Source organism: Solanum lycopersicum, chromosome 4 (assembly GCF_036512215.1).
Source record: "Solanum lycopersicum chromosome 4, SLM_r2.1".
NCBI lineage: Eukaryota > Viridiplantae > Streptophyta > Magnoliopsida > Solanales > Solanaceae > Solanum > Solanum lycopersicum.
Window position 1 is genome coordinate 3,456,452 of NC_090803.1, and position 23,987 is coordinate 3,480,438.

The window sequence follows — 23,987 nt, forward strand, 5'->3', positions numbered from 1 at the left end:
GGAGAGGTGAATAGGTAGGGTATAGCAGAACTTAAGCTTATTGAGGATGTTATGCAGGTTGCGTATTAGTATAGAACGTTGGTAGGTATTTGAGTTGTCTTGTTTTTTGGTGGTAGGGTGGTAGCTCGTAGCCCTATACCTGTCGTAATTTTATTGTAGGCAAGTAATTTCTTCCTTTTGATATATAATATTATCTGTTGTTTATTATATTTTAGTATCACGTTATTAGTCCTTGTTGGTATTCCTTTTCGGGAAACTTACACAAATATACCGTGATAAAAAAAATATTTATCATTTATAGCAATAATATTTTTTTTCACTTAATCACTTTTAATTCATTTATAGTACAAGTTTAATACATATTACAAAGAATAATTTACTTTCACATATAATATAAGTTTTAATGATGGATAATACGTTTATCACACATTTTAATATACTTATAGTACAATGTGACATTTTTTTTACCAAACAAACATAATATATTTCAAAAAATAATTATAATTCAAATATATTACATACATAATTCACTTTCAATGCACATTACATATTTATCACAATATTGCTATAAATGGTAATAAATAAAAAGTATCGTTAAAATAAGTAATTATTTTATTAAATGTATTAATTCATATAATTTTTCCTCCCTTTTCTAAATGATATGTACTGCTTTCTCTATTAATTGATATGGTCTTTTGAGAATATCTCTACCTTCACGGAATAAGGATAAATTTTGTGCACATTTTATCTTTTTCAGATCTTAGTGTTGAATTGTATTTGTCCTAATATAACTTTTAGGCGGACAATCTTATGGTATACATCTCAGAGGAATAATAATATTTTGATCATGATAAAGCAGTCATGCCATGAAATATAGTCACCAAAACAATATTTTTTCAACAAATAACAACATATTATGTGTACGATAAAGTTGGTTTCCAAATTTTAAAAAACATTTCATTTTCTTTTATCCATCAATTGCATCAAATCAATTATTTTTGGTTGAATATGATCTTTCAATCTTTTATGTAAGATAACTGGCTCGAGATGTTCATGTGATACACATGAATAAAAGCTCTGAAAAATAATTTATAATACCTTGTCTGAAAAGTTCTAGGTTAATGAAAAGATGATGATGAAGAGATAATCAAAATGATTTTAACGTCGATAATTTCTTTTGTATTGAATATTGTATTGAAGTAATGTAAGAAGGCTAGGACCATAGTAGACAAAAGAGCGATCAAAGAGCTATCGTAAGAAGACTATTGAAGTAATGTAAGAATATATATTCATTTCGAATGTGGATGAAAAACTTTACAGACGCTTGATGGATGTTGTTACATTCTATTTATATGGCTCACTAGACAATAATGATCTTTTGAATTTCCTAAAGAATTGAAAATGCCCGGGGCATGTAGAGACTTCCGTTAAACTTGTTCAATAAAACTTGAAAAATTGTTAGAGATATTGAATCAATAAAAGGTGAATGCGATACAATCATCTTAATGAGTAGCATTTCATAATAATTATTTATGTTTATGACATCAATATCATTGGGACTTTAATCCCTATACAGTAAAAATTAATTTGTGTTCGATTTATCTCAAATGTAAACAAGTTTAAAGTTCAATTGATATTTTTCCCTTTTTTATTTTATATATTTAATAATGGAGAAAAATTTCTAAATACAATTTTTCATAAACTAAATATAATTATTCACATAGATTACTCAATTAACAATAATCTTTTTTTTTATAAATAAAAATAATAACTGAGTTTTTCATATATTAAATAAAAGTTTAATAACTCATTAGATAATTATCATAACTTAAGTGACTTTTATGTTTTCAAAATATAAAGATAATTGGGTTTATGGTATAAAAATTATTAATTGAGACCCCTAATGAGAAATTAACTCTAATATTTTTTTTTATTTCAATATACACAAACGTCAATAACAAATTTATATCTTCCAGGTTAAGGAAGTTAAAGTTGATGGATACTCACGGTGGTGGTGAATGTACCGATCCAGCCGTGGCGGCCGCCGGGGAAGCTGCCGGAGGTAATTTTCTTTTTCGATTTCAACTTGTACTAGTTTTATTTTTCTTCTTTTGTCAATGATTTTACACTTCTGATCGAGCTTGTTGTATGGGGTTTGCCTAGCCCAGTGTGATTTGCGGGTTATTACACTAGTGTATAACATATACTAGTATTTTTCATTTTTAGTCTCTCTATATATGAGTGCCCTGTAGACTAGAGGCTATAGAGGGTTCAAAATTGTCCTTAGGGTTCCAAGTTGAATTAGTGCCCTAAGCACAAGACTAGAGGCTATGGAGGGTTGAAAATTGTTCTTATGGTTCCAAGTTTAAATCGTAGGCACTTTCTTCCGATGCCCAAGGCCTTGATCTCGAAGAGTGATAGTTTTATGGGTTAGAGGCACTTCGTAGGTTCGGACCTTGTTACAATGTAGAGCACGGACTCATTGTTTCTTGAGTGGCCAACTCTCTGCCATTGTGGTAACAGAAAATTTGTGTGGAAGGTTCCCACTTTCATACCTGAAATATCTAACATTATCCCAAAATTTTCCTAGAATTCTAATGTTGTGAGCAATCAAGTTCTGTAATATTTGTGTGATCCTCTTTATTTTATTTGTAGCACCTTTAGATTACACTACTCAGACGAGAAATGCAAATGGAGCTGATTAGCAGGAAGAGGTTTACCAAAAGGTATTGTTTGTGAAAATTACTTATGTGGATTTTGATAAACGAATTGGTTATAACATTATAGGAAATAGTTGAATCTTTTTCTTTATCAAAAAAAGAAAAAAAAGAAATAGTTGAATCGTTTGAAATATTTCCTATCCATATATACCAAGTGTTCAACTAAATTCATGGTCTTACCCTTCCGTGCAAGGTTCTTTATGTATTCCATTTCTTATAGGAAATAGAAAATCGAGCCTGTTAATAGGTAACTTGTTAGAAATTGGTGTATTCTCAATTGAGAAGTACTACTAAAGCTACACCTCAATCCCAAGAAAGTTGAGGTTCACTATTTTGAATTCTCACTGTCGATGATCCGCTATTTAAGTCCGTCTTGGTCCAATATGTCAATGACAAAAAAAAGTTTCACACGCACTATCATAAATGAGAAGTGAAGTATTGTTTGATCAATTGATTAATTATAGCAAATTAGTTGTTCAAAGTTGTGATCGTATTATCTAAATTCATGAGGTAATATGTATGGAAGTATGGATCAAAGTCTTCATGGCATGTCACCAATTTTCTTTATTCTCAACAACTAAAATCTTTAATTGATAGTTTGAAGGATTGACCTGTTCATGCAATACGTGTATACCTCAATATATGGCTATTAAATATGTTCTTTGTGTTAAGAAATCACACTCTTGGGAAAATGATTGTGAAAATTTGGAATAGAGGGAGAAGCTTAATGGTGAGGGGTGTTCGCTGATAAATATGGAGAGATGGAGAACAAATGTGATCACTATGCCCTTCGCATGTGGTGTGTGGAGGAATATCATAAATATGGAAGGGGTAGAATGCTTTAAATGATAACATTGGATTCAAAGTTGGGGAAGGGAGTAAGGTTAGTTTTGGGCGACAAAAGTAGTGTGGAGGATTGGTGCTTAAGGATGAATTCCCAGTATTGTATAGTGTATTGCAAAGGAAATTGTCTATTCAGCAAGTTAAGGGGGCTTATAGTGATGAGAGGTTCTAGGTTTACTTCAAAAGCAATGCTAGCAATCGGTAGACCCAATGCTTTGAGTTGGGAGTTGGGAAATAGCTAAGTGTTCTGGGTCAAGTCCTTCTATGAGAAGCTTTTGGTTAAGGCAGTGTTTTGGACGACAAACGGCAAGGCGCTCACCTTTTTGAAGTGCGACCCGATTAATACCAAAATATTAAAATATTTTTCTGCATATATTAATAATCAAATCTAAATTTATATATTAGCAAATATTTCAATTAAAAAACTGAAAATAAATAGTACATACTTAGAACTTGAAAAAGAAAAAACAGAGCAAAAATCAAAACAGAGAGAAAAAACAGAGGTAATGTGACTCTAAAATCTGAATAAAAGAAGGAAAAAGAATAGCATATTGGTTGGACTTTGGAGTAGTCGGAAAATTCTGATCAGCTGCCCGGGATGTCTAGTTGAAAACCCTAAAATTATCTTTTAAATTAAAAAACCCAAAAGAAGTCGTCTTTTAAAAAGAAATAACAAAAGGCAACCAAAAGGCGAAGCCTTTCTCGCCACAGTATCACCTTTTGAAGCTCGCCTCGCCACAAGCTAGAAGACGATGAAGGGTCGCCTAACCTCTTTCATCGACGACGAGGTGATCGCCTTTCACAACACTGGGTTAGACGTAGAGTTTAGATTCTCACCATCTTTTACAATATTGTGCGCTATATTAAATCAAATATATATCGTCAATGAGCTATCTTTTTGTATCAGTTCACCACGCGACATAAGTTACTGAGATCTCATCACTTTATCATTTCCAGGTACATAAAGCTCTCATGAGGTCTCATAGGTCGTAGGCTCTTCAAGTACACATTGCATCCGTATTATGATCATTTTCTTTTTTCCCTCTCTAAGGATTATTGCAGTTAGAACTTTCTGCTTTACAATGCTTTATGTATGTCGTAGACTCTGTCCTTCTGGAACATTTAATATGAGCATTTGTAACAGAAATATGAGTTAATTTTGGGTCAGCATATGCGTCTAACATTTGACTTGAATTATCTTTTGAATAAGTATCGTACTAACGAGGTACCTGAAGCTCACATGAGGTTTTATAAGTCGTATAATTATTTTCTTTTCTCCCTACCTAAGGATTATTGCAATTGGAACCGACTGGTTTACCATGCTTTATGCATGTTGTTGATCCATTTAGGAGATTTAAATGGAGATTTTGCAACTGAAATATGAGATTAATTTGGGTCAGCAAATGCTTCCAGCATTCGACTTGACGTATCTATTGAATAAGTATCCTTGTATGATCTAGAACCAACCTTCATACCTCACTAGTGTGTCTATTTGCCCCTCTTCACGTGTCCAAATCATCTAGTCTCGCTTTCCTTAACTTGTCCACCACAAAGGCCACTCCCACATTCATTCGAATATCCTCATATATTGCACGTTAAAAGCAAATAGGAGGAAAATATTGGATACCTGACCCTAAGCAAATTGAGAAGAGGCAAAATATGCCATGATTTGTTGGTCTGATGCATAAAAGTGTTGTATGCACTATATCATATCATAGACCAACACACAATTTTGTTCTCATAAGCAGTTGTTCGACTATTTATCAAAGGTATTCAATGTCAAACTAGCTTGGATATAAAACAACATTATCGAGATGAATTAATTTCAATCTTGATTACACAATCTGAAAACTATGCTCTTAACTCGATCAAAGAACTTTAGGAATGTTAAACTGCATGTTGACAGTAAACACACATATGACAAACCATCTTATATATGCATCTATTTAATATATCACATGATTGGTGAACATGCTCGTATTGACCTTTTATATTTTTCACGAAAACAAACAACATTAATTTTTTTTGAAGAATTTTGTTGTTATTCAATATATTTTGAATACTTAATATGCACATCTTCGGGATTCCATAATCATGATTAACATTTAAATATTTTTTATAAAAGCGGTAATTTGATATTATTGTCACTTCCTTTAGGAAAGCGTATGAATTGTTATTTCCTTAAAGGAAATTAGTAGAACATACATAGAAAGCATTCAACAAGATTTATTTCCTTCCGCCATAAAATGATACTTTACTAAAGTTATACAAGTTGTTTCTATGTACGACATGTACATATTGCAATGACTTCCGTACCACAAAAATAACATGTATATCCTTTGTTATTTTGGCTCTTCAAGAGAGAAGTTGTGGTATTTATTTCATTCATTTTGGGGAATAAAATCAGATTATTTAAATGTGCTTGAAATACAACATTCATCAATAGCTCATTATTTTTCTCAAGTACAATATGGCATTGCCTTATAATATTTCCCAGACATTTTTCAAATTATTTTTGCTTCAAGAGAATTTTGAAGTTTTACTATTTGAAGAATGTAAGCTTAATTTTACCACTTTGGAGTAAATTTTGATGTTCTACTACTCCGGGACTAAAGTTTAAAGTTTTGCTACTTCGGATGTTAGTTGCAACGTATTTACTACTTTTAGGGAGTGAATTTTAGGTTTATGCCATGTCCCAAACTACCCGCTAGGCATGATTGACACAAGTACGCACCATCAGCCAAGTGAACCTAATTTCCATACCTTAACCATTGATGCACAACATTTAATAAATGGAATAAGTATTCTAAAACTCTTGCTCAAATCCCACACTAGACCATGGAGCATCAAAAGGATTCCGAAAGGACTCAGAATAAATGTTAATAACTCTTTTGAAAACCTCCATGAACAATGCAACTGTTTCACCTCAACAGTTGGAATAACTCTAGTGAAACGCCTTAACTACTAGCTTTGTCTTCACCATTAGTATCTGCATGGAAATTTATGGAAAAAGTGGGTTATACATAAATATAACCCAGCTACTAAAATCATTGACCTTCCCCTTTAAATACCCTTGCAATAAGCGTTAGAAAATACAAACACACCCTAGCACATAAGTAAATTTGCGCATGAATTATATCAACTATTCTAATTCAAACAATTGTTTATGAAGAATACTATATATCTCATCATAAATTGCATTAAGAACTTGTCATAAAAGAGAGTTGAAGCAATTACTCAACACCATGAGTCCACGACAACATACACAATGCACCAAATACACTGAGAAGCAAACACAATGCTTAGAACTTTCAAGAAGCATACATGATGCCTAGCAAACACCCAAAACCTTAAGGAATTTATTTTTGTATCATTCTTTGTTTGGATAGTAAGAAATTTTTTAAGAGTTTATCTTTAAGGAAGAAAAAGAATAAGCAAAGAAGTTGCCTAGACGGGAGAAAAAAACATAGGTGGATCAAAATTTGTATGATGTTAAAGGATATAAACGTGTAATGATGCAAGAGAATAAAAGCTCTAAAATTATGAAGTAGCCTTACATGCTTGTTGAATATGAAACATTGTTGGCGGTCATGGTCGGGTGATGGCTTGATGTTAGATTATTTAGAAGGGTATTTTTAGTAATTTCACTCTTAAGTTGGCATTCCTGCTTTTAATTTAATATAAACAAAAATAGAATAAAAAGACGGACATATTAGTATATATATTCATTCTTAGACAAGTATATTTATATGACAAATAGAATGTATCTTGGGGTTTCCTATGTAAGACTTTGGAAAACATGGGTTTTGGGGAAAATGGATAGATTGGATCAAATTTTGCACCACTACAGCGAAATTTTCAGTTTTGATTAATGTCTCTCCCACAAGTTTCTTCTCATCTGAGAAAGGCTTGAGACAAGGGGATCCATTATCTCCTTTTCTCTTTATATTGGCAATGGAGGGTCTCAATGATATGCTAAGAGCAGTCCAGACAAACAGCTGGATAAGGGGATTCAATGTAAACATGAAGGATAGACAGAGTCTAGCCATTTAACATCTCCAATATGCAGATGACACGCTAATATTTTGTGATGCAAACATCGGTCACTGAAGTTTTTAAGAATAATATTGATATTGTTAGAAGAAACTTCAGGTCTACACATCAATTGAGGCTAAAGTTACATTTATCCAGTGACTGAGGTACCCAAAATTAATAGTCTGGCAAATATTCTGGGAGCTGCCCATAATATACTTGGGAATGCCTCTAGGAGATAAGAGAATATCAAAAGGCATATGGAACAATGTGCTGGAGAAATGCAAGAAAAGCTTGCCAATTGGAAAAGTCAGTATTTATCCCTGGGTGGCAGAGCTACTCTCATCAACGGTGCTCTTGATGCTTTGCCTACCTACATGATGTCGGTGTACCCTATGCCAGCAAGTGTAAGAGACAAATTAGATGCCATTAGAAGAAATTTTCTTTGGCAAGTAAACTGCGATCCGAATTAGTACAAATTTCACTTTGTCAAGTGGATTGAAGTTTTCGTCAGCAAGGAAGAAGGGGAACTAGGAACAAGGAATTTGAAAATATAAAATCACAACCTGCGAATGGAATGGTTGTGGAGATTTGCATCACAAAAACAATCGCTGTGGGGAGATACCATCAAGGCTGGCTAGAGTGTGGAGACAAGGTGGATTAGCAATATAGCAACACAACCATATGGCACCGGATTGTGGGGGACAATTAGGAATCTATGGCCAAAATTTATAAACAAGTGCACAATTAAGATACGAGATGGTGGAAAAACTCTATTTTGGGAGGAAGTTTGGGTGGGACAAGCTCCACTTAGAGCTTGTTTCCCTGAACTATTCAACTTGAGTCTACAGAAAGTGGCCACTATCAAAAAAATGAGAGATGCTCAGGGTTGGAATTTAAGGTTCAGAAGACCTTTAAATCATCTTTTTTTTTACACTGTAAGGAGGCGACAGTCAAACTTTGGCAAATTTTCATCAATAAAAGGTGCATCAGGAAACATAAAGGAAGCTTTGGCATGTTGGAATTGGGATGGAAATCAGTTAGGGCACTGGGAGAGATGGAAGATTGTCCCAGCCTGCATTTGGTGGACTATTTGGCTGGAATGGAATCAGAGATGTTTTGAGAACAAGAGCTGCTCTATGTAGAAGATGACGTTGAAATGTTTAGCTCTTTTCTATTTTTGGTGTAAACATGAATGAGGATATCCCTAGTATCTTGGAGTACCTAAGGAGTTCATAGGAAAACATAGGAAAATAGCAACACTTTTGTATTTCTAATTGTAAGTACTAATGGAATACGTCCCGAGTATTCTTGTGTTTATAATACAAGTTACCTTTCCTCAAAAATAGAATGTATCTAGATACTTGAAATAATATCTAATATTGTCATAAATTTAGAAAATATAATGTTGTAAGCAATCAACTTCTTATTTTGAGCTATGTTTCTATCCTCAATTTTGTTACTTGTAGTACCTTTATATTTTTCAAATCATATGGGAAATGTAAATGAAGTTGATTGGCAGGAAGGTTTATCAAAAGATATAGTTTGTAATGGTACTTTTATTTGCTCAAGAGTTTGAAACTAGGGATATCATAAACAACTCACAATTTTTTTGCATTGAGTAATGATGTGGGGAATTTTTGTTGTTATAATAAGTTAGTTTATCAAATTTCAATTTCCACCAAGTTGTCTGTGATATCCTTAGTTTTCAAAATCTAGAGCATATAAAAATACCATTGCAAACTATCTTTTAGTAAACGTTTTTTGCACAATCAACTCCATGTGCATTTCTCATATGAGCTGAAGAATATGAAGGTGCTACATATAAAAAAAATTGACGGTAACACATAAGAAAGGAGTAGATTGCTTACAACATTAAAATATCGAGGAAATTTTGGGACAATGGTAGATATTCTTTCAGGTATATAGCTACATTCTAGTTGTCTTCTAAATGTACTTGTCTAAGAATGGGTATATATACTAATATGTCCATTTTTTAATCTATGTATGTAAACTAAAAGAAGGAATCACAAGTTAAATTATTAAAGTACCCTTTTGGAATCATCTAATCTCAAGCCAAAACCCCCTCCTTGACAATCAACAATGCTTCGTATTCAATAAGCATGTAACTCTATGTCAGAGTTAGTTTTAAAGTTATTACATTGTTACATGTTTAGATCCTTTAACACCATACGAATTTTGATGCACCTATTTTTTTTTTCCTCTAGTCAAGATAAGTTTTTTAATGATAAACAACAGAGTTCTAGCTATGCCAATAAAGAATGACATGAAAACTTAATGTCATGGCTGTCATCTATCTACAAATAATTACATGACTAGCTTGATTGTCCTACTATGACAAGAACGACAACATAAACTTTACAGCGATCAAACAAAAGGTGGTAAAGAACTAAAAGGTTTGGTTATGTAATATATTAAATCTAGCTTTCAGATGGTTGCCCTCGTTCAACATTACAGGTAATCTGTTTACCTAACCATCCAATTTGATATTTTAGTTATTTTTCAAGTCAAAACAGTTTCTCCTTGTGAGTAAGTTGAATCTCGTGCTCGTTAAACCGCAAGAGACGTAGAATGCGTCCCAACATGAGATTCAACTTACTCACTTGGAAAAATTGTTTTTGCTTGAGAAGCACATACGTTTTGTTCTTAGTGGAAAATGACAGCATAGGCTTACTTCTTCATTGTATGAGCAACTTTCATGCATACTGATAGTCCAATTGTTAATCTGCTTGTGCTAAAATACATCTACATTTCCATTAATTGTTTGTACAGAACCTTGTCGTGCAACATTTTGAAATTAAGGAGAGTGTTTTTTTCGTGGGGTGTGGTCTTTCATAACTTTGCACTTGTGATAATCAAGCATAAATCACACACGTGATGTATGATTTCTCTTGTTTCTTTTTCTTTATTCTAAGATCTCATGTGTTTAAATAAGATGGTATAAATTAGAGTAGATGGTTGGTAAGCAGTTGATTATTGTCGTATGATTCGAGTATTGTCTTGTTTCTTTTTTCTCTGATGTGTATTACTATATGCTGCTGCATGTTTTGTGTATATTGCTATTTCTTGTCTCTTTTTTCTTTCTTTCCTGCATCAGTTCTATTTTCTTGAGTTGTGCATCTTTCATAAACGACTTCTCTACCACGCAAAGATAGAGATAAGGTCTGTGTGTATTCTATCCTCCTAGACCCCACTTGTGGGATAACATGGGGTTTATTGTTGTCGATGTCTTTTGTTCTATGATTTTCTGAGTGTAAAGTTAGTGATCTCTTGCTATTTTAATCTTCAGTTACAAATTATGTCTTGCACGTAATATCCTGTGCAAGCACCAAATACACATGCACGCCAATTGCTTACCATGGATCCAGTGGGTAATGTATGGAATGGTTTTGGTAGTGATAGTTAAGGTTCTAATTTTGATGGATTGAAATATGGTACTAAACATGATGAGTTTTTAGGCTATGCAAGATCGCATTTACATGGAAGAAGTATGGTATCATATGAACCCCTCGCTATATGATTTAAGTACTCAAGCACTCCTCCCAAGACTATGTAAAGTACACATGAACCCATGCAACCCTCCTAAGATCATGTAAAGTATTGGTGATCCCATGCACTCCTCTCTAGATTATGTGAAGTACTACAATTATTTTGATAAATTACATAAATTTTATAGGGGAGCTCGGCTAAAATTTGAAATATTATCTCCTAAAAAGTTTATGTTTGAATCTTTAGCAACTTTTTTACAAACAATGGTCACACTTCTCTCAATATTTATATGGTATTTTATTGTCTTCAATTCTTTTCTTTGATTTGTGAAGTGTTTCCCTAAATAATGAAAATTTTTAATCATTTTTAAATATCAAAATTTGTTATACTATTTTTCTGTGATGATAATATTAATTATAGTTTACTTGTCAAGTCATTGTCTTGGCAAAATATTATATATAGCATTAAACCTAACGATAATATTTTTTGGATAGAAGGTGGCAGCCCTAATTGATTAACTATGAAGGTGCCTCTTAGCTACATCAACACTCAAATTTCTTAAATCGTTATTGCCCAGGCTTCAATGATCAACCCCTAACACATTTTGGGTGTTCTGAAATCTTGGTACACCCTTGAGCACATGTTGAGGAATAATTAGAGAAAATTGAGACCCGTTCTAATGAGGTAGATACATTGTTGGCCAGGGGTGAAGTGAGGTAAGACTGAGGGGTTCACCTGAACTCTCTTCGGCAAAAACTTACATTGTTTATACATGCTTAATATTATTTTTTATGTATATATTATAGATGTTGAACCTTTTTTGACTTCTTCATGTGTTTACTAATTCATATCTTGAACCCTCTTAAGTGAATTTTGGCTCTACCACTGTTATTGTTTAAGATCCTATCAGAACTCTTGAGATAGTTATGACTTGCAAAAATTTAATCTATCAAGGCACAAAATTCATTTATCTTTTCAAAATAATTATCATTAGTTGAGTCCTTTGTGGTACAAAACAAAGTTGAATGACTTTTCAAAATAATTATCATTAGTTGAGTGACCTTTGTGTTACAAAACAAAGTTGAATGACTTTTCTATTATAAAATAAAATTGAGTAACTTTTTGAGATAATTATCATTAGTTGAGTGACCTTTGTCTTATAAATAAACTTGAGTGAGTTTTTGAGATATAAATTATTACTTGAGGTCCTACCAAAAATAACTCTATATTATATAAATAGATACTAGGGCTCACATTAGGGGGAAAAAGTTTATCAAAATTGAGATGTATACTGATACTCAAGATTGTAAGAGTACCGCCTCGGCTATGGCTGCCACCGGATCTTCGACCGTAGAAGGGTCAACAAGATGTAAATTCCTTTTTCCGATTGTAACCTCTACTTGTTTTTTTGTTTTTTCTTTCAATGATTATATACTACTATTACTTTGTGGCCTAGTTTTACTCTATGAACCCTAAGAGGAGTAGTGATTTTTTTTTTTTTTTGAAACTGATAAGTTTGTATTCTTCAGCATATATGCAGAAAACACCTAGAAATCAATTGTCTTCTTCTGTAGCACTTTTTGGGTTAGGCAGACCCTATTGATAATCAACCAAGTGAAACACTTACTTTGGTAGGAATGCTGCTTTTCCAAAAATAATTTGACTTGCATTGAGTATTTGCATTAATCACCTGGAGACCTCTTGTGTAGGCACTCTTCACAGAAAATATCCCGTTATCATTGTGTTTCTAAAGAGGTATATCAACCTTTGTACTGCTAATAGAAGCTTGCCCTATTTCTCCTAGTAAAACAGGGCTACCCTCTCTATCTCCCAGTCATTTAAACGCCTCCTAAAAGAGATATCACACCCCTGTGTGGACTAACACTCTTGGATTGTCACCTCAAGGTTTACACAAATAAGAAATAGGTCAGGGAAAGCCTCATTTAAAGGAGTTTGATCAAACCACCTGTCTCTCCAAAATTTTGTCTTTGCTCCATTGCCAACCTTGAGGAAAATATTGTCTTCCATTAATTGCCATAAACTCCTAATTGTTCTCCATACTCCCACTCCATAGGTATCAGTTACCATTTCCGTGCACCATGGGCTAGCTTCACCATACTTAGACACAATGACTTCCTTCCACAAAGCCTTATCCTCATTGATGTATATCTCCATAACCATTTCAATAGAAGACTCTCATTTTGAAGCCTAAGATTTCTGATTTCCAGACCCCCATCTTTTTTACTAAGCAACACAGTTTCTCATTTCACCAAACAATAACCTTTCCCCTCTTCATTCCCTTGCCACATAAACTTCCTCCCCATCTTATCCAGTTTTTTCACCACTTTTGCTGGGATTGGAAGAAGTGACATCACATAAGTAGGTAGTGAATCAAGGACAGAGTTTATCAAGATCAATCTACAACCATTGATGCTAACTTGCTCTATTTTTCTTTAGAATCCCATCCCATATCTCTAGTGCTTTGTGCTTATAGCCTAGGCGCATACCAAGATAAGTGGTTGGTATTTTCTATTCTGCATCCTAGTATGTTGGCCAAGCTCTGAACCTGAGAAACCTCCAAAACTGGAAAAGGCTGCTCTTTCCCCGATTGACTCTCAAACCCTAAAGCACTCTCAAAGAGTATCAAAATTAGTCTGATAAACCTAATTTTATCCACTGTTGGCTCACAAAATATGATAGTGTCATCTGCATACAATATATGACATATCTCCTTACCCTCTTCATTTGGAAACCTGAGATCCATCTCTTTTGGATTGCAATCTTCATCATACTGTCAAACCCCTCCATATCTAAAATAAATAGAAAAGGAGAGAGTGGATCTCCTCGTCTCAAACCCCTCTCAGAGGCAAAAAAAAACCCAATGGGCTCACCATTCACAAGAGCATAGAATGTAACTGCTTATATACAAACTTCCATCCATTTCACCCATTTATCTCCAAATCCTATTTGCCTAGGATATTGAGGAGGTAGTCCCAGTTCACATGATCATAAGCTTTTTGTATGTCAAGCTTACAACCTTACACATTATTCCAGGTATACCATTCTTCCATGATTTGTCTTTTCTTTATGAATGCCATCTGTGCAACTGGTTTCTTTGGAATTAATGCTATGAAGGTTGCATTGAAGCTTTTCACAAAAGTTTGGCTGGTGTGGAAAAAATTGGCAGTGTCTATGATGTCCTTCAAGGTGTCTCAGAAGGTTTTGAAGAAAACCATTGGGAAACCATCTGGACCAGGAGCGTCTCCATAGCACACATGTCAAGGCATTTCACGATTTCCTCTTCTTCAAATGGTTTCTGCAGCCATGCCTGTTCTTCGACACTAATTTTTGTTCCTCCATGTAGATTTAGATCTGGTCTCCATTGCTCAGTCTCTTTATATAGCTCTTTGTAGAAACTCGGCACCGCTTCTTTAATACTGTTAGGATTATTTATTTCAGTGCCATCCACATTTAGTTGATCTATAGAGTTGAATGATTGTGGGTTCCCTTGTCATAAATAAACAAGAAAAGGAAATGATGATGGGTAGTGGGTGGACCCATTATTTGATAAGTTATCTCACATGTATATGGGATAAGTTATCCCAAGATAAGTTTATCTCACATGTATATGGATAACTTATCCCATCAATATAGTATAAATGATGGGATAAATAATCTCATGACTACATAATACCTCCAACCAAATGCAGGATAAAATAATCCTACATTTTATCTAGGATTATCATACTCTATACCACTCCCAAAATTTGCCTGAAATTTTGATGATATAAACAATCAAGTTCTTTAATATTTGTGCTATACTCGATTTTTGTTTTGTTTGTAGCACCTTTAGATTCTACAGTTCAAACGGGAAATGCAAATGAAGGTGACTGGCAGGAAAAGGCTTACGAAAAGGTATTGTTTGCAATAGTATTTTCTTCTACACAAGATTTTGAAAACTGTGGTAATTTGACATGTGGATTTTGATACACTGGCTGGTTACAACATTATAAGAAATAGCTGAATATTTTGACATATCCTATAATTATAGAGTAACAAAGGAGGTTTACCATACCAAGTGTTTAGTTAAATTCATGGTCGTACACCTCCCCGCAAGGTGTTACAAACTGGTATACTGTCACTGGAGGAGTACTACTGCAACTACATCTCAATCCCAAGCAAGTTGAGGTTGCCACTATAAATCCTTATTATAGATGATGCCTTGTTTAAGCTTGTCTTAGTTCGATATTATCAACAAAAAAAAAAATAGTTTCAGAAGCAATGGAATAATTGAGAAGTGAAGTATTAACTGATAATGGAGAAATAGTTGTTGAATGTTGTGATCGTATTATCTAATAGACGAGGTAATATGTATATAAGTTCGCGTCACAGTCTTCATGGCTTGTCACCAACTTGCTTTATTTCCTGGCAACTAAAATCTTTTATTGCTACTTTGAGAGATAAACCTATTGGTGCAAGAGGTGTATACCTGAATATATGGCTATAATAAAGATGCTCTCTATGAAAAGATATTTGTTCATCTGTATTCGCTGGCATACTTTTTCTGTTCTTTAATTTTTTTTCTTTATAATAGAGAATTCAATGCCTCTATCTTCGAAACTTGGTGGGTAACATGTCTGTCCCTCTATCCTTCTCTACTTACATCCCGACTTGGCTTACTAGCTACTTTGACTTCACTAAGAATAAACATATAACACTTACATGCTCTGTAGACTCCTCCGTCGTTTTTCACTTGTGAAGCCAACTACTTAGTTATTATTTCATTGTTTTACTTCATAGATGGTAAAGGTGAAAAATGAGAGGAATATGATGATTGGCATTAAACTGTATTATATCTCCCAACCTAACTTTTAAAAACTATAGTCTAATTACAAAAGCTTGTATTCTTGATGTGAGCACCAAGAAGCTAAAGGATACAAAACTCAGTTACTTACTTTAATAACATTTACGTGTTTATCAGTTGTATGTAGTATTCCTCTTCTACTTCACTTTAAACCTTTTTATCTGGAAGGTTCTTTTGTGAGGATTTTATAGTTTGTTCTCTACTGCATCGTAAGTTGATCTAATTATCACTTAACCTTACGGGAATGTGTTCTTGACATTTCTGTAGTTGACTTTATGAAAATTTGTAATGCAGATCAAGTCTATGAAGGAAATGCATTACTCAAAGCTCTATTCTCTATATCAGGAAATTGCTGATGCACTGGAAGAGGTATGTCATCAACATCCCTCTAAGTGCTTCATAATAGAGCAAAATTTTGGTAGACTCCTAGCAAGTTTTGTCAACATGAACCAAGGTGTTCTTACATATATTCTCTGGCATTTATATTTGATAAAAACAACTTGATTTGCCCAACGTAATCCTAGAATATTATCTGACTGAGAAATGATGTTGAAAGCTCAAAACTCTAAATTCACATTTTTGCTTCTTTGGTTGATTTTCTGTTATCGTGAGAAACAGTACCCGCATAGTGGGAATATGTTATTGTAGTAGTTAACTCCCTTTCATTTCTAGCATCAGCATCATTTGTTTTCTGTTGAAGTTTTGTGAATGATTGTGAAATCGAGGTGGTGGTGGACACCATAAAGGGAGTTATTTTCACATATCTAGGTAGACATTGCAGTGTAGAGGTCATTTTGTGTTAGTTTATTTCCTTTTGGCGAAGGAATCAAGGCCTCCCAAGTTCATTGGGCAAGGGCTTGATTTATCTGAATTTAAGGAGCACTTGAGTCAACATTATGCTGAATTTCGGGAACCTTGTGAGCTATGTTGTTTCTCTTTATGCCATTTCTTGAATTTTTCTTCCTTTTTCTTTGCCGTGGGAGGTAGTTGAAGCATGTATTTCAAAAAGTTTGCAGAGGGAAAGAAACAGGACTGTCACTAAACTGATTTTTTTTTCTTCTGATTTTAAGCAGAAATCTCAGCATCTTACAAATGAGCAAATTGAAAAGCTGAAGATGTTCAAGATAACGTTGGACCGCATTATGCTTTTCTTGCAGCTTAACAAGGATTATGTCACACTTGCTCACAAGGAGAAACTGCTTTCGATTGAGAAACACATAGATTTCTTTCTTAGACCCCGTCAGACACCAAAGCCTACTTCTCCAGTGCAGGAGCAACTTCCTCAGAAGGACAAGCAGCAAACTGATGCAGAACCAGCAACTAAGAGAGCAGTCCCACCATCGGCAGATGCAGCAGCAACGTTTTTAGACGTTAGCACGACAGCAGCAAGCAAAGCAACAGTAGACCATGCTATTGTGAACCCACCAGATGTCACAGCTTCAACAGTCTTCGATCCAGCTTCAGCAACCTCAATCCCTTGATGGTTGAAATATATGCAACAAAACAGTATTATTGACTTGCAACATGATTGTTTTGGATAATTCTATTGTTTATGTTTCGTGCACTCGTTAACTCATGCACCCTTCCCTAGATTATGTGAACTATTTGCAATTATGATGATAAATTGTTTAAATTATATGCGGGAACTCAGGCTAAAATTTGAAATATGCATCTCCATATTTTTCTCTGTTTGGATCTTGTAGCTACGCTTGCAAGCAAAGGTCAAAATTCTTCTAAAAAAATTTATGGTCTCTTTTTTTTCTATTTCGTTTCTTCGATTGGTATGTTTCCTTCAATAATGATATACTATTTTAATTGGTTTTCAAATATAGAAGTTCATTATACTATTTTGATGATAATATTAACTATAGTTTACTTGTCAATTTGCTATCTTAGCAAAGTTTTATAGCATTAAATCTAACCATGGTGTAGTGTATTTATTATTTTGAAATCTTGGATACACCTCTAAGTAAAAAGTTGTAGTGGGGAATAGTATTTACTTTTTATACAAGAGTATACAGATTCGAACAACATATATAATCTTATGATGGATAGTAAATCATTATGAATTTTATGGAATATATCTAAAAATATATATATAACAGTATCATGGTTACTTTAGTCATAATAAAGTTGTCATTCTTTGTTTCTACCTCGTGTACATATTATTTCTCTGACATAATACATATATTAGACCCTAAACTTGACTTCAAATTTTAACTTTGACCTCCAACTTTCATAATGCACAAATAGACACTTTAACTATCCAACTTTTAAATAATAAACACATGAGTCCTACATGACACAATACACGTAGGACAAAAAATGACATGTGTGTCTATTTGTTCAACTTTATACAAGTTTGTCTATTTGTGCACATTCAAAGTTGAAGGGCATAAATGTAATTTGAAGCCAAGTTGAAGGGCACATTTATGTATTATGCCTATTTCTCCAGTGCTTTCACAATATTCGTCTAATTGATAATCTTACAATATTTGTCTAATTGATTCAAATTCTTTACGATATTAAATTTTCTATCTCATTGTTGTTTTACTTATATAGTTTTTAATCAAAACGAGTAAACATACCTTCTAATTACTGCATTTTAACTAACAAAATGTAAACTTAAATTCGACAAATGTTATAAGAAAATGAACAAAATACGCCTTTTAGTTTTGTGTAGTAAATGTTTGAGGAAGTTATTCATGTACCAAATGTGGCTAACGAAAAACGAAAAATAACTTTTAGTTTTAATTTTATAATAAGTGGAGGTAATGAAGAGTCTATAAACACACTCACCAACAAACATTATAGATTATATCTTCTTTCATCCAAATTTGCGATTATCTTGCAATATGTAGATTATTATGCACCATTTGTAAAAAAAATGATTATCCAATTTTAATTGTAACAACCCTTACTAATTCTTATATTTGTGTTCTTTACAATTTTATTCATATATATTTATTTTCTTTTTTTGAGGAATATGTCAATTGGAATGGTTACAAGATGGATGTTAATCAAATACAAAATTGTAAGTGAATTTTGATTTTTCATATCGCCATCTTTTTGAATTTTCAAATATAACTTTGTTATTGGTAATTATACTTTTAAATTTTTTATTTCTTTTATTTGTAGGATATAAATATAATAAAACTAACCCCAAATTTATATTATTATTAACTATTTTGAGGATAAGCTAAACATGTTGAATCTCTCGGAACATTTTGGGAGGCTCAATTGTTTCTGATTAAAATAGCTATCTTAAACCGCCACATAAACAAATAACGGTCGCCGCTAAATATAGATAGATATTCTTGGCAATTAAAACCACCACTAAAACCAATAGAAGTTGCTGCTAAAGCTAAGTATTGCTGGCAACTTAAATCGCCACTAAAACCAATTACCGTCGCTGCTAAAGGTTAATTTTAGTGGCAAGTTAAACCGCCACTAAAACCAATAATAGTCACCGCTAAAGATAAGTTTTAGAAACAACTAAAACCGCAACTAAACAAATACAAGTCGCCGCTAAAGATTAGTATTTGTGGCAACTAAACCGCCACTAAATAAAATATAAGTCGCTGCTAAAGCTAATTAAGTATTAGTTTCAACTTAAATCTCCACTAAACCCATTATTGTTGCCGCTAAAGGTTAATTTAGTGGCAACTTAAACCGCCACTAAAACCTATATTAGTCGCCGCTATAGATAAGTTTTAGTAGCAACTAACATGGTCACATAAACAAATAGCGGTCGCCGCTAAAGATAAGTATTCGTGGCAACTAAAACCACCACTAAATAAAATATATAAGTCGCTGCTAAAGCTAACTATACTGTCAACTTAAATCGCCACTAAAACTAATTACTGTCGTCGCTAAAGGCTAATTTTAGTGTCAACTTAACCTGCAACTAAAACCAATATTAATCGCCACTAAAGATAAGTATTCGTGGCAATTAAAACCGCCACTAAATAAAATATCAGTCGCTGCTAAAGGCATGTATTAGTGGCAACTAAATCGCCATTAAAGCCAACATCAATCGTCGCTAAAGATAAGTTTTAGTGCAACTAAAATCGCCACCAAAACAAATACAAGTCGCTGCCAAAGATGGCAACTAAACCGCCACTAAATAAAATATAGTCGTTGCTAAAAGTTTGTATTAGTGGCAACTCACATCGCCACTAAAACAAATTATTGTCGCCGCGAAAGCTTAATTAAGTGGCAACTTAAACCGCCACTAAAACCAATGTAAGTCGCCGCTAAACATAAGTTTTAGTTGCAACTAAAACTGCCACTAAACAAATACAAGTCGCCGCTAAAGGTTCGTGTTCGTGGCAACTAAAGCTGCAACAAAATCAAATAAAGGTCGCCGCCAAAGGTCAGTTTTAGTTAAACTGCCACTAAAATAAATAATGGTCGCCGCTAAAGGTATATTTAGTAGCAACTAAAACTGCCACTAAATCAAATAAAGTTGCCGTTAAAGATTAGTTTTAGTAGCATTTGAAACACAACCACTAAAACTAATAAAGGTCGCCGCTAAAGATTGGTTCTCGTGGCAACTAATTAAACCGCCACACAGCCAAATAAAAGTCGCTGATAAAACTTTGTGTTTTAGTGACAACACAAACCGCCACTAAATCAAATAAAAATCGCCGCTAACAATAAGGTATTCATGGCAAATGAAACTGCCACTAAACTACATTCGAATAATAATTGTCCATTACTATTCAAAATCAAAAGTTAAATATGAAGAATCATTCTCCACTACTATGTAAAAACACTTCTAGAACTAAAATTTGAAACATTTCTTTAAATTGCTTTTTAAGAATCAATTTTACAAAGATTGATGTTGTCATCATAGCATAAATCAAATTTCAATATGAAAAAAGAAAGAAAGTGAGAAACTACAAATGAAGGATAAAAAAAAATGCTCGAGTTTATCATCTATTTAATGTTCTTCTTCATAGACCATAATATAATTTTTATTATTTAGTAAATAATATATAAATGGCAAAACTACTATTGTTAATTTTAGCATTTTCTATTTTATAACTCAACTTTTTTTAATTATTATTATTATTATTATAATAATAAAGAATAAACGTGCACCGCACGCTCCCAAAGCTAGTAGTATTATAAGTCGAAAGATTTTAACTTCAAAGTTGGATTACGATTTTACACCTTCACTAAATTTAAATATTATTAGCAAACTAATTAATAAATTTTAAATAATAATTATATGGTATTAATCCATTATATTTCTCTATAGAATTAATTCACGGTATATTTAATTTGTTCTCATTCTAAAATGGAGTTCGGTAGATTAAGTGTTTCATCCTTTAACATTAAAAAACAAAAATGTCCTTTGAATTACCATACATCGGCACACATATATAGATTTTAGTTAGAAACTTTACGTATCCCAACTTTAACCAATTGAATTCTCCTAGATTTATGTATATCAACAATTTTTATATGACTTTTATAATTCCTGACCTTATTATATACATATCAATAAATTGATTTCAAAATCACTTTATATTAATGTATACACTTAGTTATTTCGATGTATAATTGTTGATGAATGATTGTTGGTGGATGTATTTACATTTTTCATCACAATCACTTTATGTTAATTTATACACTTAGCTATTCTAATGTATAATTGTTGATGGATGTAATTGGTCATCACATATGCAATAAAAAAGAGGAAAATCTATTTATGTTTTGTTAGTTATGGAGGAAGTTTCTCCGTTCTTTTACACTAGAACTGTTTCTCTCTTTAATTTTGTCATTTAAATATTTTATAATTCATTAGCTATTTTATTATTTTTAATCTACTCTATTTCATCTTATTTTCAAATATTTGTGGGATAAACATAATGTACATATGAGGTTGTATTGTGATGCCATAATAATGTTATGAATATTGAAAATTTTAGGGATAATGTCCAAGTACCCCCTCAACCTATGCCCGAAATCTCAGAGACACACTTATACTATACTAAGGTCTTATTACCCCTGAGGAATTAAGGCCTCCATAATTCTTCGGGCAAGGGCTTGATTTATCTGAATTTAAAAGCACTTGAATCAACATTCTGTTGAATTGTGTACGCCTTGCGAGCTATGTTGTGTACTTGTAGCATGACTGTGACTGAACAGATTTCTTTTTACTGATTTTAAGCATGACTCTATTCATCACCGTCTTCAAAATGAGAATATTGAAAAGATCAAGATGTTCAAGGTGACGCTGGAACACATTATGCTTTTCTTGCGGCTTAAAAAGCAGGATATTCAACTTAGTCACAAGGGCAAGCTGGACTCGGTTGAGAAGAACATAAGTTTCTTTCTAAGGTTCAATTGGGAACGCAGCATGACTTCTTCTTCTCCACAGCAAGGGGAACTTCATCAGGATAACATAAGCTCATTCAGTACACAAAGTGGAACGAACCCCGTAAAGGCAAACCTCGAATCCCTACAGCAAAATTCAAACGCTCTGTGCAACCGGCTACTGATGCAGCAACAGCTTCTTCAAAGTCAGCAGTTAATGGAACATCAGCAAGCAATGAACTCACTGCAGCAGTTAATGCAACCGAATAATTTCACCAAATTGCAGCATAATTCCTTGTCTGGCGTATCGACAAATATCAACACTCAGCAATACATGATAAATTCAGTACAGCCTGGTTTCAATTTCAATTTGGGACAGAGTAATTCTTTGAACTTCCTGCAACAGGTGTCTACTGGATTTTTGCAACGAAATCCTGTTAACAATCTTCAACATGGTAATATAAGCTCATTCCGTACACAAAGTGGAGTGAATCCCATACGAGGAAACCTCGGTTCCCTACAGAAAAATTCGAGTGTCAGGCAGCGAATGTGGCAGAGCCAGCAACTACTTTTTCAAAGATTGAAGTTAATGAAACAGAGGCAAGCAAATCAACAGTAGACCACACTATTGCCAACCCACCAGACGTCGCAGATTCAACAGTCTTCCATGCTACTTCCGCAACCACAATCCCTTGATGGTCGAAACTAATCCACAGATGCAATAGAAATAGGGTTCCATGGAAATCATTGCAACAAAACAACATTATCGATTAGCAACATGTTTGTTTGGATGATTAAATTGTTTATGTTTACGTGCATTCGTGAACACATGCACCCTTCCCTAGATTATGTGAAGTACTGCATATATTTTGATAAATTACTTAAGTTTAACGTGGCAACTTAGGCTGAAATTTGAAATATCCATCGCCAAATTTTTCTCTGTTTGGATCTTTTGCTACACTTTTACAAACAACAGTCGCAATTGTTTCACAAACAACAACTTTACGGTCTTTTTTTTGAAAAGAAATAATCTATTCTTTGATTCGTAAAGTGTGTTTCCTTAAATAATTATCCTATTTTAATCGGTTTTCAAAGATAAAATTTGTTATAATATCTTAATGATAGTTATTGTTCTTTTTTCCTTTTAGAACACTTGAGATATTTATCACAGGCAAAATTTGCAATCCATAAGTTACTAAAATTACTCATCTTTGTGTTTTGTTTTGAGATCTCATGTGTTCAAAATTAATAATCCCTTGCCATATATAAATCTTTTTAGTTACTAATGTTATCTCAATTTTTAATTTAGTAATGTCTATAACTCCTAACGTTTCATATTCATAACCTTCAAATTATTTGTTGGTTTAATATACCACAAATACAAAATATTACAGTTGAAAAATAAAACGAAAAACATGACTAAACAAATCTTTAGGTCGAGGCACGTGTATCTAGCTCTCTTTAAGGAAATTTAAGCCCACTCCGACATAATCTACACCGATCCAGCAGTGGTACTCTTGACTTGTCCCCTCCAGGATACAACAGTTCAACAACGCCGTACAACTCAAACAACTTCGGATTAGTTGAAGACTCCAAAGCTCTCCAAAAGAACACCTTCCTTTAACATACAAATACTCTCGAATATTTTTATATGTCTCAACACTCTCTTTCACTACTACACATTACAATTT

At 33.3% G+C, this 23,987-nt stretch overlaps 1 protein-coding gene across 5 annotated transcripts; it reads left to right on the forward strand.

Annotated features, from left to right (window-relative positions):
• Window positions 1-1,933: 1,933 nt before the first annotated feature.
• LOC101258358 (mediator of RNA polymerase II transcription subunit 15a) lies at window positions 1,934-17,656 on the forward strand. Of its 5 annotated transcripts, none has more exons than XM_069296965.1 (6): window positions 1,934-2,062; window positions 2,656-2,726; window positions 11,600-12,474; window positions 14,950-15,020; window positions 16,264-16,338; window positions 17,043-17,656. In XM_069296965.1, the coding sequence occupies exons 3-6, from the start codon at window positions 12,390-12,392 to the stop codon at window positions 17,448-17,450; spliced, it is 639 nt and encodes a 212-aa protein (XP_069153066.1). In that variant the 5' UTR covers window positions 1,934-2,062; window positions 2,656-2,726; window positions 11,600-12,389; the 3' UTR covers window positions 17,451-17,656. The 5 variants fall into 5 exon arrangements, with proteins under 5 accessions (XP_069153066.1, XP_069153065.1, XP_004236822.2 ...); XM_069296964.1 differs by having other exon boundaries at window positions 11,603-12,474; XM_069296966.1 differs by having other exon boundaries at window positions 1,956-2,062; window positions 2,665-2,726; window positions 11,603-12,474.
• The last annotated feature ends 6,331 nt before the right edge of the window (window positions 17,657-23,987 follow it).

Bases quoted from the DNA above. Each gene is read 5' to 3' on its own strand.
- LOC101258358 (XM_069296965.1), top strand. From the start codon at position 12,390: ATGTATACTGATACTCAAGATTGTAAGAGTACCGCCTCGGCTATGGCT. The intron at 15,021-16,263 runs GTATTGTTTGCA...TTTGTAATGCAG, and splicing joins AGGAAAAGGCTTACGAAAAG to ATCAAGTCTATGAAGGAAAT. The intron at 16,339-17,042 runs GTATGTCATCAA...GATTTTAAGCAG, and splicing joins TTGCTGATGCACTGGAAGAG to AAATCTCAGCATCTTACAAA.